This window comes from Callospermophilus lateralis, chromosome 1 (genome assembly GCF_048772815.1).
Source record: "Callospermophilus lateralis isolate mCalLat2 chromosome 1, mCalLat2.hap1, whole genome shotgun sequence".
In the NCBI taxonomy this organism is placed as follows: domain Eukaryota; kingdom Metazoa; phylum Chordata; class Mammalia; order Rodentia; family Sciuridae; genus Callospermophilus; species Callospermophilus lateralis.
Genome location: NC_135305.1, coordinates 58,043,944 through 58,062,969, shown reverse-complemented (window position 1 = coordinate 58,062,969; position 19,026 = coordinate 58,043,944). Strand labels below are relative to the sequence as shown.

The 19,026-nt window shown below is 38.7% G+C and overlaps 1 protein-coding gene across 5 annotated transcripts in view; it reads left to right on the top strand.

The window, feature by feature from the left end:
* Window positions 1-19,026, top strand: part of Gsap (gamma-secretase activating protein) — a 96,748-nt gene that overhangs the window by 55,197 nt on the left and 22,525 nt on the right. For all 5 annotated transcript variants that reach the window (XR_013088812.1, XR_013154494.1, XM_076834975.1 and 2 more), the window contains exons 17-23: window positions 2,043-2,112; window positions 2,639-2,721; window positions 6,299-6,352; window positions 13,506-13,634; window positions 14,839-14,897; window positions 15,535-15,566; window positions 17,669-17,730. Coding sequence is in view for 3 of the 5 variants with exons in the window: in XM_076834975.1 (XP_076691090.1) it covers window positions 2,043-2,112; window positions 2,639-2,721; window positions 6,299-6,352; window positions 13,506-13,634; window positions 14,839-14,897; window positions 15,535-15,566; window positions 17,669-17,730 (489 nt within the window). In the remaining 2 variants the exon portion in view is untranslated. The remainder of the gene's footprint in view (window positions 1-2,042; window positions 2,113-2,638; window positions 2,722-6,298; window positions 6,353-13,505; window positions 13,635-14,838; window positions 14,898-15,534; window positions 15,567-17,668; window positions 17,731-19,026) is intronic.

The following is a 19,026-nucleotide window of genomic DNA, read 5'->3' as shown; positions in this document are numbered from 1 at the left end:
ATTTTTACTTGTTAATAGTTAAATGAGGATTACTGCTGATGTTGTGACTTGAACATATTCTTCCTTTGTATTTCCTTTTTATGGATCTCTACCAGACCTCTGACTATGAGGGTGTATCTGTTCTTTTGAGTAAAGTAACCACCTGCCACCTACATCCCTGATTTTACTTTTTGCAATTTCAGTTATCCAAAATTAACTGTGGTCTGAAAATAATAAATGGAAAATTCCAGAAATAAACAATTCATAAGTTTTAAACAGTGGTGTTCCAAGTAGTTAAATGAAACCTCACACTGTCCTGCCTGGGGTTATGAATCATCCCTTTTTTTTAGTGTATCCATGCTGTATATGCTACCTGCTCATTAGTCACTTAGTAACTCTCTCAATCATCAGATCCATGGTTGCAGTGTTGATAGTGCTTGTTTTCAAGTAATCCTTATTTTACTTAATGGCCTCAAAGCATAAGAATAGTGATACTAGCAATTCAAATATGCTTAAGAAGCCTCTAAATACTTAAGTGAAAGTTCTTAATGAGAGAAGAAAAATCATAAGCTAACATTGCCAACATTTCAGAATAAGGTTTCAAGCATCCACTGGGGGGCTTAGAACATATTTATTCCCTGAAGATAAGGAGAAACTATTGCACTCTTTTCCACATTGTGAATGAATATTTAACTACATCAGTAACTTTCCAATTAAGTGCTCAGTAAATAATGAGTTTCTTAAACTTCTACTTTTTTCCTGGTTTATATTTGGCATAAATATATTGTCAGAAGGGCTAAATTTGGTGGTGGATATTTATTGCATTTTTAATGCTGATAGCTTCCATTTGTGTTTCATGTTATAGTTTGCAAAACACTTCCACACCTTCTCTGTGATTTAATTTTCTTTTCTTTCTTTCTTTTTTTTTTTTTTTCATGGTGTTGGGGATTGAATCCAGGTCCTTGTGCAAGTATGATAGGCAGCTGAGCCATATCCCTAGCCCTCTGTAATTTAATTTTTGCAGCTAGGCTGTGAAGTCAGAAATCTTATCAGATTTGGCTGGGACTAATAGGTTGCTGATTAACTGGGGAAAAATAAATAGACATTTAAGTTTAACCTAAAACATATAAAGGTACATTTATTCACCTATCTTTTACTGTATATTAAGGCCCTTTCTATGTAATTTAGCTCATTGGAGTTCAAAGTCATTTTTTTTTTTTTTTTGCACAAAACTCCTAATAATGTACATTTCTGACTCCTATTACTTTCTGGAAAAAAAATTATTTCTAAGGAGATCCATAATTTAAGAACCTTTCCAAAGTAGTCTGTATATTAGGCATTTTTTTTTTACCCAATCTTTCGTAGTTGTCTCATTTATACCTATGCTTAAAATAAACATCTGAGAGACATGCCTTTGAGTCTTTCCAAAGCATTCAACTTTTATCAACCCAACAATACTCTTTGCACTATATTTCATTTGTCTGTAGTAAATTTTATTAAATTACCTAGTTGTGAAAATAAGTAAAACTGGCATAAATAAGTTTGGAATAAAACAACATGTTGGTAGGAGCAGAAATGTGAGTGTGCACTAGGGTCAGGCAACCCTCAGGAGACACTCTTCCAGCAGGTGAGGGTAGCTGTGGAGATTGACAGGTGCTGCCTCCAAGCCTGGTGGTGGTTTTGCTTCCTTTGTTTCTGTATCTCAGAGCTTTCCCTACTGGTGCCTTGCATGACGTCATCCATTCTAGCAAAACCAGCAAACCTTCATTAGCACTGAAGAAGGTTTATTTGGATCCCAGTCAAGGGCATTTATTTTAAAAATGTATAAAAGAGGTCTCATTTATAATACTGTTTTACCCAGCCAGAATTAATATTATTACATATCTTAAAAAAAAATAGTGTAGAAGTGAATGTATTCCTAGGTAATTCCAAAACATAGAATTAAAAAGATTCATTTATATAGTATATAAACACAGATATGTGTATATATGTACATTTGTACTTTGGTTGTGGGGATGGAGTGCATATTTAAATATCAACAGAGTTCTGTTCTCTTCTTAAAGATTATTCAATGGATTTCTGAGACTGTCTCTGCCTGCCATTCATTTGACCTCATTCAGGAATTTATAATTGGTAAGAGATGCTGATGTTGCACATTAAATCAAATACTTGAGGGAAAGCAATAAATTGATAATGAATGCCTCAATCTGTCAAAATGCTGCCTAGGAACATTTAAAAAAAACTATTGCAGTCAGCAGCTAATTAAATTTCATTCTCTTGTGGTTTGTGAGAAGCTGTGGCTTTTCAGACACAGATAAGATATAAGATAGGATTTTGATTTTGTAACCTTATTAGTGATTTTTTAAAAATAAAATCTTTCTTAGCCCAGTTTTATGTTGTCTGGCTCTGTATAAAGTGGTGTAGTGTCATTTAAGTAGATGTAGTAGCAAATTAAAAAAAAAATTGAAATTATTCTCATTGTTAAAAGCAGAACTTAAACATTTTAGTCTACAGATAAAATCACAATGGTTAACCTTTTAAGGATGATAAATAAAGCAGTGGAAACTTTGGTTGGTTTGCTTGATTTGGTTGAATTATAATGTAGATTTCCTTATTCTTATTAAATCATGTCTCTTTTCTCTTTGAAAAATCTATTCAGCTTCTTCTTATTGGAGCATATATGCAAAGACAAGTAATGTGGACACAATTTTGCCATATTCTTCAGTGCTCACCTGGAATACAGTAAGTTAATACTTTGTATGCAATTAAACTTGATATACAGTGTGGGTCAGTTGTAGGACATCCTGTAATAGCAGCCAAGGTTATTTCATTTCTGTTTTGACTGATGAGGAATTGAGTTGGAATTTTATGGCAGAGAAGTTTAGGCTTCCTAATCTGAAAATCTGAAATTTGAAATGCTCCAAAATTGATAAACCCTTTTTTTTTGTATTGAGAATTAAACCCAGGGGTGCTTAACCACTGAGCCACATCCCCAGCACCCCCTTTCTCCTTTTTGTATTTTATTTAGAGACTGGGTCTCACAGAGTTGTTTAGGGCCTCACTAAATTGCTGAGGCTGGCTTTGAACTTGTGATCCTCCTGCCTCAGCCTCCTGAGCCTCTGGGATTACAGGTGTACACCACCACACCCACCCCAAAATCTAAAACTTTGACACCATGAGTGTCAACAGATGCCACAGCTGACCTCAAGTGATGAGTTACAGTCAAAACATAGGTAAAATATTGCATACAACTGCCCTCAGGCTATGTACCTAAGGAGTTTATAGGAAATATAAATGAATCTCATGTTTAGATTTAAGTCCCATATCTAAGACATCTCATTATGTATGTGCAAATATTCCAAAATATGAAAAAATCCAAAATCCAAACTATTTCTCATCCCAAGCATTTTGGGTAAAGGATGCTCAATGTAGAGTGAATCCCTGTCCTTGGCCAAAAGTATTTATATAAAGCAGTAGAAGTAAAGGAGAAAGTACAGGATATTTGTTACTTTTTATACTGCCAGGCAGGACTAAACCTCAAATGTAGTATTTTTTATAAAATGGTATTTTTAGTTTTTTATTGTCTTGAGTAGATTAATGTATTAGGTTTTTTATAAATGAGAAATGGCCAGACCACTGCAGTTAGACTTGGTAGATTAGGATCTTCATGACCTCTTAGACCAGTCTCAATAATTACTCAAGCTTCTAGATCAGTAAAAGTCTTGAAATTGTAAGTAAACACGCTCTATTCAACATTTTCTTCCTTTGATCTTGGCTCTTTGCTTTTAAATTAGGAAGTGTTCCCCTGAAACACGATTCATTTTCTCTCCAATGTGGTACAGTAAACTGAGCCTTATTAGATCAGCAGATGAAAATGCATAGCCTCTGCCTGAAAAAGGTTCTGCCTCTTTGCCTTTCATATTTAGATGTTGGAACTACATGCTTAGTCTTGAGGCAGAAGTTGTTTCAAAAAGGTAATTAGAAAAATAAATTTGATTTAGGTAATACAGACATAGGAAAATAAGTCCTAGAGTAAATTGTGACACTTTCATTTTGTGTTTAGACTACATCTTAATATAGTCCTTAACAAAGATATATCATGTGTTTGATTAATTTCTAAACTTCTGATAAGCACAATGATAGTGTTTTGCTGAAGGCCTCTTCTTTTTTGACCTTTGCAGTTATTAGATTTTCATGCTTCACTATAGAATTATGAGGGGGAAAACCTGCGCTTGCCCCTCCTCCAGGCACCCATGTTTTTCTTGAAGAAGACTTGTGAATATACATGCAGACTCTGTGGTTTGGTGGCAGGAAGTCTGCAGGTTACAACACTCTGAGGTCAGGAAATGCATACAGCAGCTCCCCTCCCTTATCACCCACTGCTTTTATGTCCTGTGTTCAAAGTGTTCAGAAGGCAGGGCTGGGACCACTGTTCCCAGCATTGTACTGAAAGACAGAGCACATTTTAATTGAACGTTGTGTGGGGATGTCATCCTGAAGGGACACACTTTACTTCTGCATTTCTTAACACTCTATGGGACACAGAGGCCATTGTGAACATAAACAGAGTGACATCAGGAAGTCCCACATCGAACAATAATGAAAAGAAACCACCAGTTATCACCTACATGTACCAGGCTTATTTTGGGGTTTACCATGTTGCTTTAAAACTTCTTGTGGTTGGAGTAGATTATCTTAAAGGTCTCTTCTCATCATGAAGTTCTATGAATTCATGCTTATCTTTAGCAATGATGTAAATAATTTACTGTCCCTTTCTCTGACTAGCAAATGTTCTTTTTTTCAAATTAACATGTATTAATTGTACAATTTAGCAGGTTTTCCTGTGATTCTCCCATCCATGTATTGATCATCATTGGTCAGATTCACCTTCCCTTTTATTCTGTTTCCTCCCCTGGCCCCTTCCTAATCGTTAATAGTCCCACTTCAGGTCATCTTTGCAGATGTTCTTAATGCTACAACCTTAATAAAAAAACTTGCCACAGTAGAAAAATATTAATTTGAAGCTTCTGAATTGAGAAAACTGACATATATATATATATATATATATATATATATATATATATGTTTTAAGATACTAGAAAATATGGTACTCCTACACATAGATAATCTTGAATTGTGCTTTGCAAATAATTAGATCTATTTTAAAATGCTATTGTTGTACCTATTTTAAGTGCTACTCATAGCCTAGAATGGCAATTTTAATGTTGTTTTGAGGTATCCTCAGTGGTTGAGTAGTGATGAGTGAAGCTCACAATACATCGTACCACAGGCTTCATGCTGCTGTATGGAGACCTCAGTTGTTGAAATGTTCTGAAAATTTTCTCTATTGCTGTACTGCCTTGTTTCATAGGATGCTGTATGTTAGTCAAATCCAGGTCACTTAAGCCCTAACCAAAGACCAATTCCTATTTTTACATAGCACCTCCTAAACTGTCTCTTACAGGAATCTGAAATGACAAGATGAGAGGCTAATTACACAGCTACCACAGAGACAGTTTTTCAAAATAACAATGAATAAAGGGCAATTTTTGATATTCATTCTTTCAGTGTCTGTTTTAATGCTCACTGATTAGCAGAATGTTGTCATTTGAACTTTCTGGTATGAATTGCTTACCTTTTAGCCTGACCATGGTACTATAGAAATTTTTTTATGGGGAGTTCTTATCTCTGGAATCATGGTGGATAATGAGGTACACAAACATTTTCCTTTTGAATGTTAGAATCCTATTAATTTTGGTTCCTTCTGTGAGGCAGGGGCCAACTATAATACACATAAATGAAAGAGAAGAAAAGGGAAGAAAGTGCAAATTATGGAATATTTCCCTTTTATTACATTTGATGGTGCAAATATAATTCGCCTGATTTGTTCTTAAATAGAAATATGTAAAAAATATATTTGCTCTATTTTTTCATAGTGATTTGTTTCTTTAGAGACCCTCTCAATTAGTGATTGATCAATATTTCAGCCAGGTACAGCAGCATGCCCCTGTGGCTCAGCTACTCATAAGGTGACTTGAAAACCAGCTTGGGCATGCAGTGAGCTACTGTCTCAAAAAAAAAAAAAAATTTTTTTCCCCCTCTTTTCAAGGCAAGCAATAGGCCACGTTTGCTATTTCTATACCCCAGACTTTATTAAAGTAGAGGTTCACAAACTGGAAGTTTTCCTCAGCTGCTGTCTGTGCAGAAAACACTTCCTGATGACTTGAGTTTGTAACAGTTGATATGTTGAGCTGTTAAGCAGGATTTTTTTTTTTTTTTTTTTTTTTTTTTTGTGTGTGTGTGTGTCTTTCCTCCATAGGAAATTCCTGGAATAACCCTTGTGACGGAAGAGACTGAATTGCCTCTCATGAAGGTAAGGTACTTCCGCTGAGGGATGAAAGCACAGATGTGCATGACTGAACCTTTGCTGCCCCCAGTAATGGTGGTTCTAAAAGGGACTGCATCATAGCAGGGGAGGGTGGGGTGGGGTAGGGGGAAAGGGGCAGGTTTGGTTCCCTGGAGAATCCTTCCATAGAGGTTGAGTAGTCATTGAGTATGATGTTACACACCTCTTAGGAATGCTGTTTGAGAGAGCAGTTTTCTGAAGATAGGCGAGAATTACAGGGTTCAGCTTAAACCATATACAACTAATACTTGCCATAGTGCCTCAAACTTTCTAACTGGAGTTTCTGTAAATTATCTTCAGAGAACCAGGGAACTGTTTTTTATTTCTTTCATGGTCACTCCAAAATGCACTCACACGGTTCTCCATCTTAGAATCATTAAATGACCTGGGCTGGGATTATCTGTGGCCTTTGCATTGATCTGCAGGGCTCAGTCAAGCTCTGCATACCTCCTTCCTGTGCACTGAACTGTGATTTTTAGTGTCTTTGTGGTGATTTCAGAGTAAAATGGGAGGAGCGACTGGTGTGAGTAGAAAAAAATATGTATGTAGTTTAAAACTGGGGAGTCTTTTAATAGTTTCCTTAAAGTTCGTTCGTCTGTTGTTCCTGGCATTGCCTCCTGGTAATTATAGCTTGGTGCGGACTGGGAAATCTCAGCTTTTTGGCAGCAGGCAGCTCAGTGGGCTGCTGCCTTTTATTTACATTTGACTCTTTTGGATCCATGAGGGGCAGGCCAGGTCCCTGCAGCTGTGGGAGGCCGGGGTCGTCTGAGGGTCTAGTGATGCACCAATGGCAAGAGAGAGCAGACTGGAGCTGGTTCAGTGGTTCTAGGTTTTGGTTCTAAAAAGAGTCTCTGAAAGAGAGACTGACCAGCTGTCTCTAGGTGGAAGCTTAGGATGACTGTGAAGTCCTACTAACGTAGGAAGATGAAGGGAAAGAAAGATTTCATGAATAGTTTTGAAAGGTGTGTTAAGAGACGCCATCCTTTTATTTCTTTGTTTCTATCTTTACCAGTTGTCTTACCAAACCCATACGGTGTTTAACATACAAATTAATGAAGAAAATTTTTAGAGGAAAAAAGATATCACCCACAATTCTACAATTTCTAGCATATCAACTGTTGCCAGCCCCTCATTTCCTCTTGGCCTTTGCCTTAGGCATGCCTATTTTACCTGGTAGTAATGGTAACCCAGAGACATTTGATAAACACAGCAGATTATCACATATCATAAACATTTTTCACATTACTACATAAACTTATGATTTCTAATATGTCTTAATTCATTTTTAATTTATTCCCCTAAAATTAAATGCCAGGACTCTCATTGGATAAAAGACTATGATAATTTTTATAGTTTTTGATTCTTATTGGCAAATTAATATTCAAAAATTGTAATAATTTACACCATCAAAAAGGATTTGTGAATTTATCAGTTGGATAGTAACCCTTATCAACATTGCACATTTTCATTTAAACTAAGTAGAAAAGAGTAATGGGAAGGTCCTTTTAAGATTTTTTACTCATTGGCTCATTCTACACCCCATACCCCTCCAGCAGAGTTGGGGATTGAACTCAGGGCCCTGTGTGTGCTAGGCAAGCACTCTACCAATGAGCCACATCCCCATCCCTTCATTGGCTTGTTCTAAGAATAATATTTGACTTTGCTTAGAAACAGAGTAACTTATTTTTACACACTCTAGCAGATTTCTGTGTGTGTGTATAAAGTGATTTTTGTGTTCTGTTTTTTACTTCATTGATATTCCTCTCTCTTCCCTTTTTTCTTCTTTCGCCCATCATCTTTAGCATTTGAGTCTGCAGAGAGTGGTTTCTCACTGGACATTCCCACAGATGCTTGGGAGCTCTTTGGTTTATTCATAAGCTAGTAGTTTCCTGGGACAAGTTTGAAGAACTATAGGTTTGTTACCACCCTTCTTACCAGACATAATCCATCAGAGGTACACTGTTGGGACTTCACTGGGTGCAGGAGATGATGAAGTGGCTTTGGTGTGACTAGCTGCCTCCACTCCCACCCCAGTTATTAGTGTGCAAGGCTAATCGGTACCTTCAGGTTCATGGAAGGCCTGGCCCTGAGGGCTCCCATTTCTTCTCCCTCTGTATTTGCATAATGCCACTCACTGTAGCTGCTGCTTTTATCTTTGACCTACTTTTACCTACCCCGTCTCAGCTTAATTACACTGTGATGGACTGTGGCGGTGGCACCTGCTGTCCTCTGCCCCTGCCTCTCCAGCCCCAGTTCTGTGTCCATTCTTGCCCTGACTACCTGGTAGGAGTTGGCTCTGAATGCCATGGCCTGAATCACAAGTTACCTTTGGGATAGGTTCTTACACCAGAATCCCAGTGAAGCCCAAAGGCCCTATTTTGTTCAACTGACTGCACTTCTACTTTCCTTGGTGTAAAGGGTCAAAGGAGGAAAGGGCTAAGGGAAACTAGATGTGTATTTTCCTCCTGCTCCTTTTGCAAGTAATTTTAGTGAGAAGTAGAGTACTTTACAAATATTTTAATATGTTGGTATGGTCTAAATGTTTGTGACCCTCTGAATTCCTATGTTAAAGTCCTCATCCACAAAGGTCCTGGTTTTAGGAGGTGGAACCTTTAGGAGGTGATTAAGTCTGAGGGAAGTGTCCTCAGGATTGAGGTTAGTACCCTGTTAAAAGAGACACTGAGGAGCTAGCTTGTTCCTTCTGCCATATGATTTTTGCAGTGGAAACACAGCTGACTAGGATAGGACCACTCATCAGACACCAGATCTGCCAACGCCTTGATATTTGGACCCCCTAGTCTCAAGAACTGTGAGAAGTGAATGTCTGTAGTTTATAAGTCACCAGTTTATGTATTTCCACATTGTAGAAGATAAACCAGTTAAACTAGAAGATTGTCATCCAAAAGACAAGATTGTCTCATTTTATAAATGGTTTGTAAAATATTAAGCAAGGTCCATGCTGTAAATAAATGTAACCAAGAGAGACTTTCCTAAGAATGATTTCATCCTTTTGTAAGCTGTGGGCTGCTCTAGGGAACTAGCGACATTCATAAGAAGCTAAAAACTGCCCTTGATTTTATGGTGAAAAGAGAAACCATTGAAACTAGTAAACCACAGGAAGCATGTAATGATTTAAAAAAGAGAACAATAGCTTACTCAAATATAAAAAGAATGTGCTACAAATGGAGATATGGGGTATTTTTACCAAAATATTTTTTTAAAAAATTGGACACTTTTAATGTATTTGATCACTTGTAGAGATTACCGGCTACCTGACCCAGACATTGGGAAGACCAGAGAGATTTAAAGGGCCTTCTGACCTATGGCCACTCAGAGGTGAGGGGGGTTACTGCAAGTGTCAATCAGGGGTCTATAGTTCCTGAGCAACTGGGAAGACTGGTTGATACCTGGGATGTTCTCCATCCAGAAGGTTGTTTGTGTGTTTCTTCACTTAAAAAGTGAAAATTGAAACAGTTTAAAAGCTGTTTTAACTAAACAGAACAAGAGGATAATTAATTGCTTAGTGAAGCACACTTTATTTTCCTTGACCCTCTGAAATTCAGACAGATAGCACCCCTTAAAGATTTGTTAAGTGATCCCAAGTAGCAGCATAATCACAATGCAATCTTTCACAATTTTTAAAAATTAGAATCATTGCAAAAGGTAGTATTGTCAGAAGTGTCAGGTGGTCACATGGGAAACACTGATTTCCCCCCCGGCCCCACAGTGCAGTCCACACATTTTTTTCTGGGACAATGAGTTGTAGTGAATTCAGTTAATATTGTAAACCATTATTATGATGATACAAAAACCATTACATTTTGGAAACAGTGCCTCTGGTTGGTGACCTCATTCCTATCATTTCTGGGAGATGGGGATATAGTCAGACTAATTCTTTGCTGATAAAATTCAGGAACAGACTGTGGATCAAGGAATCTTGTTTTTGTTCCTCTTGTGTCAGCCTTAATTTTTAAGGTCAAGAGGAAGGCTTTCTCGGGGGATATGCTCTGAGAGAGCCAAATGTGAGATGGAATAGTTTAGAGACATATTTAGTGATGGCATTAAAGAAAAATCCAGCCCATTAAAAAAAAATGGCTAAACCACCCAGCTGGGCAAGGAAGTGGAATTTTTTTGTTAGATACTGGAGAAGGAGGAAATCCCAAAGGAGAAGGAGACCTTGAACTTGCAGTTCTCTCTGTGGGCAGCCTCAGGAGTTCTAGTTATTTGTGCCTGTTTAAAGTACCTTAGTTTAATATGGTCTCTTACTAATTTATGTCCCTATAGACATTTCTCTGCCTTTTATTCTGTCTATGCTAGAGGTGTGGGTTGTTTCTCTGGCTGTAACTAAAAGCTGATTCCGAGATGAGATCCACTGAAGAGCCAAATTGGTCTGGCACTTTAGCTCTGCTAGTTGAGTCCTGGCATAGAGGGAAGGGTTCTCTCTGAGTTGGCCACCTCCCCTAAGACTTGTGCTAAGAATCAGCAGAAGTAGGATCAAAGCCAGGGGATCTTGTAAAAATGAAAGGCAGATGTTTATTCCTGACAGCAGTTTGCAGATGAGCCAGTACCACGGGGATTTTTTGTTTTGTTTTATTTTTATTTTAATTTTTTGGATCTGTTGGCAATTCAAATTACAAATGGGAAACAGTCTGTTAATATAACATATGAGTGCTTTTGATTAATTAATAGTTGTGATGGGCTGCATTTGGTAATCGTTTCAAGTCATCTTATGAGAACAAATGAGATTATTTCTGAAGAAGAGACTTGGAATAATTTCCCTGTTTTCCAAATCAAAAGTTAAGGTTCCCTTTTGTGTAGGAAAGTGCTCCTGGGTCATTTCTTGAGAATCTCATTGCTTCTAGTACCAGTCTTCCCGGAGGAGCTAAATTCATAGGTATTTTCCATATAAAGCATTTCTGTGTGTTTTAAAACAGTAAGCGCTCTTTTCATGCAGTTGGTGATGTGCTTCTTGAACTATTGCCATTGTTACAGGACTAGGTACTGTCTTTCAATTCAGTGATCTCCACATTTTTATAACTTAAAAGAAATTGCATCATTTACTTAGTAGATATCAAACAGTGGCATATGTGTTGATTCTTTTTTTCTTTGTATTCTCTTAATTTCTGTAAGACATTGTAGTTATTATAATAGAGCAGTGACATCTCTGAAAGATCATAAGTTCCACATGAAAATATTTCTGGGCCTTTTGGCTATCAGTATTTCTTACTTACATGTAAGTTTTAATTTTCGTTTTAAATTCAGATCCCTTTCCTTTTAACTCCGAGGTTTTGGACATTTTAGGCCATGGATTTCTTTGAGATATGGTACAAGGTATAGACTCTCTCCCCAGAAGAGTGTTCATTCAAGCACTCGGACTCCATTTTTACACACAATCAGTGGGTGCTCAGCTGCTTTGCAGCCTATCCATGGACTTGTCCAGAATTCTGTTTTATTAGTTTATTCTCGGGTGACACAGATTCTGAGGAAAGGAATTTTTTTAATGGTGTGAGAAGGAAGGTAAGGGGGAGTGTGAGTAGGGTCTTCTGACAGCAGGACAGCATTTGGCCTGAGGGGATGAGGCCAGAAAACAGGTAGAAGGCACCAAGTGTCTTGCCTCCCTTCTGGGCAAGGTCTGAGTGAATGCCATTATGGGCCTGGTGGCAAAGCAGGCAGTCTTAGTAGCCCAAATGACCACTAGGTGTCACCACAACACCATCAAGGTTTCTGCTTTTGGCACCAGTGTGCCTGAAGTCTAGATGTAGGAAGCAACAAAGCTGCAGTGACCTCCAGTTGGGGATTTCATCCTGCCAAAGGCCCGTAGAATTTGTCCTACATATTTTTTGAATACTGAGAAGAAACAAAGGGTGGATAAAGGCACATTTGTTATAAATAAATAAAAGGCGAGCAAGGTGGGTCAAGTGAGGAGTCAGCCTTGACTTTGTGATCCTATTCCCCCAGGAATAAATATTTCCCTAGTTTTGGTTTTGAGATTTTGTTATTGTCTAATTTGGCTTTTGCTACACTGATTAAAGATTATTATTTTTTTCTGTCTCTGAGAGAAGAGACATTGACTAAATGGGCATTTCAGGCTTCTAAAACAAGATTTAAAATGTTATGTAAATCATCTTACAGGTACTTCAAAATCCATTTCAAACCAACTATGACCGTCCTTTCAATAAAAATTCAGATGACATGCTGTTATTTAACATTAGAGTACCTTTCTTGATTGAGGTGTAGTTTATTTAAATTCCCTTATTTTCTCGCAATTCAGCCAAGTCTATTGCCACAGTAGGCAACAGAGCATTGAATGGTCATACATGTCATCCTTGGCTGCATCAAATCTTTTATAAATGTACATTGTTGGCAAGAAGGAATGTGTCATAAATCCATCTTCCTTGGGTTAAACCAATTTGTGTCAGTATCCTCCAACAGTAAAGGTGTTAGCATTGCGTTTTTATTATTAAAAATAAATATACATTCTTTGTTCAGGATAGTATGATTAATACTAACTCAAAGACCTTAGAAATTCAGCTAATTCTGTTTGGGAGTATTTGACAACTGAATGTGAAAATTGTTCATTTTATCCTTTTAAAAAAATTCTTTTTGTATTTGGATCAGTTGGCAATCCAAATCATAAGTGGGAAACAGTCCTTTCATGTTGCCATTTGTACTTTTCCTTAATAGTTGTGATGGGCAGCATTTGGTAATTAAATAAACTTGGGAAAGTAAGCTTACTCTGCTTGCTCCAAATTTTCTGTACATTCTCTGAACATAGCACTTTTGACACCACCCAAGTCATAAAATGGGTCTCTAGGGAGGAGATGGCTTGCTGTGTTGAGTACAGGCTTCCCCACTAAATCAACCCAGAGAAATCTGTTTTGGGAAGTCAGCAGACGTTCTCTGTGTTGGAAAGGGGATAGGTAAGATAGAGTCTAAAGGCCAGCTCTTTAGATCTGCTTTAGGATTCCTGTAGGGACCAGACTGCTGTCCTTCCTGTGAAGCATTCACTAAGAAATACTGTCACCAAGAGCTGGGGAAGTGAGGCTTGTGTAATCCTTGGTGGGTGTTTTGAGCTGCAAGGCCTGTTTCTCAAACTGGCTGATGGTTTTGTTTCCCACAGGTCCACAGCTTTAAGGGCTATTGGGAAAAACTGAACTCCAACCTAGACTATGTTAAGTATGCCAAGCCATACTTACGTTATAACAACAGCGTGGTCAAGAGAGAGTGGCACAACCTGATCTCTGAAGAGGTATGTGTGCGTCAAGGAGAACAAAGCAAGCAGCCAACACACGTGGATTAGATCACAAGGTCACTTGACGTTGATGGTTCTCTTCACAGTTGCCAAGCTGTTTAATGTCATTACTGATCTCCTGATAAGCAAGCCGAGGCACTTCTGTGATCTCTGTTCTTTAAGATAACCACAGTACAGATGGGTTACGGGATGTACAGTGTATTCAGAGAACTGTGACCGATAACCATGTCTCAGATATGTTCTTGAAGTACTTATAAAGTTAAGTGTTGATTTATAAAAATCTAGATGTTGAGTAGCCCAGGAGGCTGAGGCAGGAGGATCACGAGTTTAAAGCCTTCCTTAGCAGAAGCAAGGTGCTAAGTAACTCAGTGAGACCCTGTCTCTAAATAAAATACAAAATAGGGCTGGGGATGTGGCTCAGTGGTCAAGTTCCCTTGAGTTCAATCCCCCCCCGCCCCCCCCCCCTAAAAAAATCTAGATGTTTCCAAATTAGTGGTTGCTAGAGTTGAGAAGGAGAAGAGTGGGTGTGCACAAGGGAGATCTTTAGGGGTGATGGAATAGTTCTGTGTATCAATTACATTTTGGGACATGAAATGATTTGTGATAAAATGACATAGAACTATGCACACACATTGAGCCAGTGTTGATTCCTGATTTTGAGATTGTAGTATAATTATATAAAATGTAAATATTGAGGGAGACTAACTGAAGGATACCCAGAATCTCTCTGAGTATTGTGGTATATAGTCTGGTGTTGTTATACATAGCTGGCTTGCAACTTCCCGTGAGTCTCTTGTTTCTAAGTAAAATGTTAAAAGAATTTTTTAAAAAAATCTATACTGGAATAGGGTATAACTCAGTTGTAGAATGCTTGCCTAGCATGTGGAACGCCCTAGGTTCCATCCCCAGCATTGGGGTGGCGCGGGGGGCGGGGGAGTCTTGTGTTCTGATTACCTGGAAAGTATATTTCTTCTTTCTGAATCTTTTAACCAGAGTGCAGTATGTCCTTGATGAAAAAAATAAGTAAAGTCGGGCTGGGGATGTGGCTCAGTGGTAGAGCACTTGCCTAGAATGTGTGAGGCACTGGGTTTGATCCTCAGTACCACATAAAAATAAATAAAGTTATTTAAAAAAATAAAAAACAATAAAGCCACCCACACAAGCTTTACCTTCTATACTTCTGACATGTTTTTACTCCTAGAAAACAGGAAAAAGAAGGTCCACAGCATACATGAGGAACATTCTTGATAGTGCAAAAAGGTAAGTAGAACTAAAGATGGCATCTTACCTTGCTGGCCGCCTTTCACAGAAGCAGCTTGCTTTTGTTGTATATGTTCAGTAAAGCTGTTGGCTTCATGAGCGCACCTGCCTAGGCTCTCTTCTGGAGTTGGTGCTGGAGTTCAGTGGGAAAAGCTTGTGGGTTAAACCTATAGTGGCTAAGTGGTAAACAGCTATTACTAAGTGAGCGCTTATGAGGACAAGAGCAGCCAGGAGGTTTTGTTTTGTTTTAAACTGTTAGTGGGCTGGTGAGCTTGCTCTTATTTTGAAGCCATATTTTCTGGGTAGATGAGTCATCGGAGAGCTAAAAGTATAGGCCCTGTTCCAACCTCTGTTCTATTTTCTACCTCCATTATTTCTAATAACTGAGAGCTGCAATTGTTCTAAATTATTGCCGTTGTTGGCACTAAAAGGTTTACAGACTTTATAATTGCCTAAATGTGGTTTTTTGCTACACTGAAAAGTTTTTGAGGTTTCTAGTGGCCTGAGAACAGTTTCTGCAGTGGTTTTATGGTTTTGTAAAGGAGGATAGCTTTGTATGGTGTTGTGGCTTTAAGTTTTTTTTTTTTTTTTTTAAATAATGCTTCCTATGTGAATAACACAGCTAATTTCTTTGTAGGGTGATTTCTAACATAGAAGCAAGGAATTCGGGTAAGAAAAGATTTGTAATACAGTCGTCTGGGTTTCTGTGTTTTGTATGTAACACTGTTCTTGTCCCACCGCTGTGGATTGGCAGGAAGATCACTTCCAGTAGTGTCATGAAGGCTGCGCCCTTTAATGTTGCCTCATTAAAGTGACCACATAGCTGTTTCCATGTCTGTCTTGGCACCAGGACATCCAGCTGCTGAATATGCTTTTGCTGGAGGAGTCCTGGGAGTTGACCCTCTGGTTTTCATTGTTTCTCCTCATAGCTGAGCAAATTAACATGCCCTCTGGCTGTACCCCAGGATGCACGCTGGTAATTTTCTTGGCTCCTGCTGATTTTCTCTCCAGCTGTCTGATCACACAGGGTCTTTGACTTGTATGCACCTTTCATTTGGGTTAAAACTTGAGCAACACACTGAGGTGAGGTGCTGGGGGTGCATTTCCTGCATTGTCCTCCTCAGGTCAGGGAGAAATGAGGGTGACACCCAGCACCTAGTATGGGCCTTGGTGCCTGTGAAGTGCCTTTAGTGGCTGCTTTCTCATTAGTGAGGAGGAAATGCTAACAAATCGCTTCTAAACCAAGCAACCAGTATTCTGAAGCCCCTACATGCAAGGGGTTAGTCTAGGTGAAGACGGGAGTGGGAATGGCTGGAAGAGGCTTCCCAGAGGTGATACCTGGGTTTTCTCTTGACAAACAAGGGAATTTAAGGGAGGGGAATGCGAGTATACCCAGGTACGATCCTTTTTTTGTAGGTGTCAGGGGAATACTTTCACGCCTCATGAAGGTCAGCATTCATTAAAGAAGCTGTTGTTTTTACATCCTACTCCTGTTTTATGGACTTGAATGTTTTAGGTATATGTTGGGGGGACTGTAACAGAAATTATTTATGTGACTGCACACCCCACAGCTGTGCACACAGCCCGCTGAACTATGGTGGTGAATTTGTCCCAAGGGAACCAGCCTCTGCCTATTACCAGGCCATCCGTGCTTGAAACCAGGGGCTCTGCCTTGCCAGACAGGGGCGAGCATGTGATCCGGGCTCGCCATCCTTGCATTGCTGGGGGTATTGCAATATGGAAACTGCTGTCCAGCAGGGTTTTGATTGTGTCCATTCCCCTGCCCTGCTTTTCTGGAGCTCCTCCTGCTCTCTGCTCAGGCATCCTGTTTCCAGTTAGCCTCTCAATGCCCATTGGTAAACTTCCCGTTTTTCCCTGAGCTTGATTGTGCTAGTTTCCCACTAAGAATGCTGCCACTGTCTGCATGGAAAACTGAAATTCAGGGCTGTCGAGCTCACGTTTTGGGTTGCTTCATCTTAATCATGAAGGTTATGTGGGACAGAGGTAGGCTCTTTGCTGAGGGGTCAAGGAGGAATCGTCAGCAGGCTGAGCAGGATAGTTCTGCCCTCTTGCCTGGCACTGGGCCTCAGGTGTTCTGGGAGTGGAAGAACCAAGCCAGGAGGCTTGTTAGGGAGCATTAGGGCAGATCTTCCAGCAAGACTGTTTGTCTGCCTCTCTGGTCTTGCTAGTGCAGTATCAATTATGGTGGAGAAAGTGTCATTTTAATGTAACATTCATATCACTTTTCCATCTTGGTAACTTTTCAGAGTGAGAACTTGTATCAATTAGTATTGTTGGCCATAGTAACTGGTTCCCCCAGCTCAGTAACTCCAAGTCAAGGTGTATAGGGGTCAGAGACTAGAAAACAGTCATGTAGTCCTTCTAGCAAGCCCCACTGTCCCTCAGCTTCTGGCTACCATGGGGTTAAGAGGGTCCTCGTCCCTGTCTCTAGTAAGTAGAGGTTCTTAGTGGTGAGTTTTAGTGATAAAGATAAATCAAAGCCAGAATCTACTGGTGCTGGGCAATGCGTTCCTTTGCTTGCTTTCTGCTCAGTCGTTCTCTCTGTTTGACAGAGCTCTCTGGGTGTCACCTGAGTGATAGGTTCAGCTGGTAGGACAGGGTCACACTTATTTATTAAAAAATGTCCACTTTACTGTGGAAGTGTTATGTTTCCCAGTAACTCAGAGAAGGGAAACCTGGGCTGACTCTTCTTCCTTCTGTTCCATGTTCGGAAAATTACCCTGCTTGACTGCTGCTCTGTTTAATTTCAGAGCCAAGATTAACACTCCTCTTGCAGGAGGACGACAACCACCAGAAGCTGCTCTTGGGGCTGGTAAGTGACCTGGGTCTCAATGGGACCTTGCAAACAGTGGCCCCAAGACAAGGGTGAAGGGCTAGACTGTGTCCTTCATTCTGTTTATATTTTCTGTTACTCTTTCAACAAAAAGTTGTTGCAGACCTTGTCTGTCCAGCAGTAAGCATACACATGATTTCTGTCTTGGAATATGTAGTCTAATGGTGGAGACACATTAATTGGTCACACCAATAAATACATAATTATAAACCATGACCAGGAACATATGGCATTGAAGATTTTTTTTTTTAAAAAAAGGAGAAAGTAATGTATTATGGCATTTATTTTGGGGTTTAAAATGCAAAAGAATAAAGCATTCCTTCTGTTACAGTGCTAGGATGTCCAAAGAAATAGAAATAAATTAATTGAAAAGCAAAATTGATAAATAAATCAAAAACTTTAAAATGATTAAAAAGACACCAATACAATATTTTTGATATTGTGCAGATTTAAGAATGAGACAATCTGTTATCTTAAGTATGTCAAATTTAAAAATATGAGGAAAATATGTATAAATCCATGTTTATAACTTGGACAGTTCAAATTAAAGAGTTTCCTTGACAAAGAGAAATTCCAAAACTTGCTCTAGGAAGAAACTGAAAAGCTGAAAGCTTTTGAAATAATTTGAAAAATATGAAATAATTTATGAAATAATTTTATGAAATAATTTGAAGAATATGTCAAAGATTATTTCCAAAGAAGGCACTGCTTGTTCTTTCAAACTTCCAAGAACCAGATCATCCTCATGCTACATAAAGTATTATTTTGAAAGAAGACAGAAGACTTCTCAGTCATTTTACAGGCCTGTGTGGCCTCAGAACCAACATCTGCCAATGACCACACTTATTCATGAATGTAGCTACTACAAGCTTAATTAACGTACTTTCCAGTGGTCTATTGAAACCATAATATGGTCAATAATGTTCTTTCCAGGCTTAATATTAAGAAATATATTGATGAAATTCAACATATTACAAAGTCAAAGAAGAAGAAATATCTATAGGTGCTGAAAGAGGATAAAAGTCAAGTTCCACACCTGGAATATAAGAACTCAGTAAATCAAATAGTCTAGTCCTTCGGGCCAATATTGTTTTAGGGAATGCTAGAGGTATTACTGTTGAAAGTACAAAGAAATTAAGAATTCTTGTTATTTTCACTATAATTTCACATTGTTCTGAATAGCCAATGCAAATAAGAAACCCAGGTAAAGGCAGATGTGAAGATTAGTTTGTTTGCTTGTTGCATTAAACAATCAACTGGGAAAAATTGAAAAGA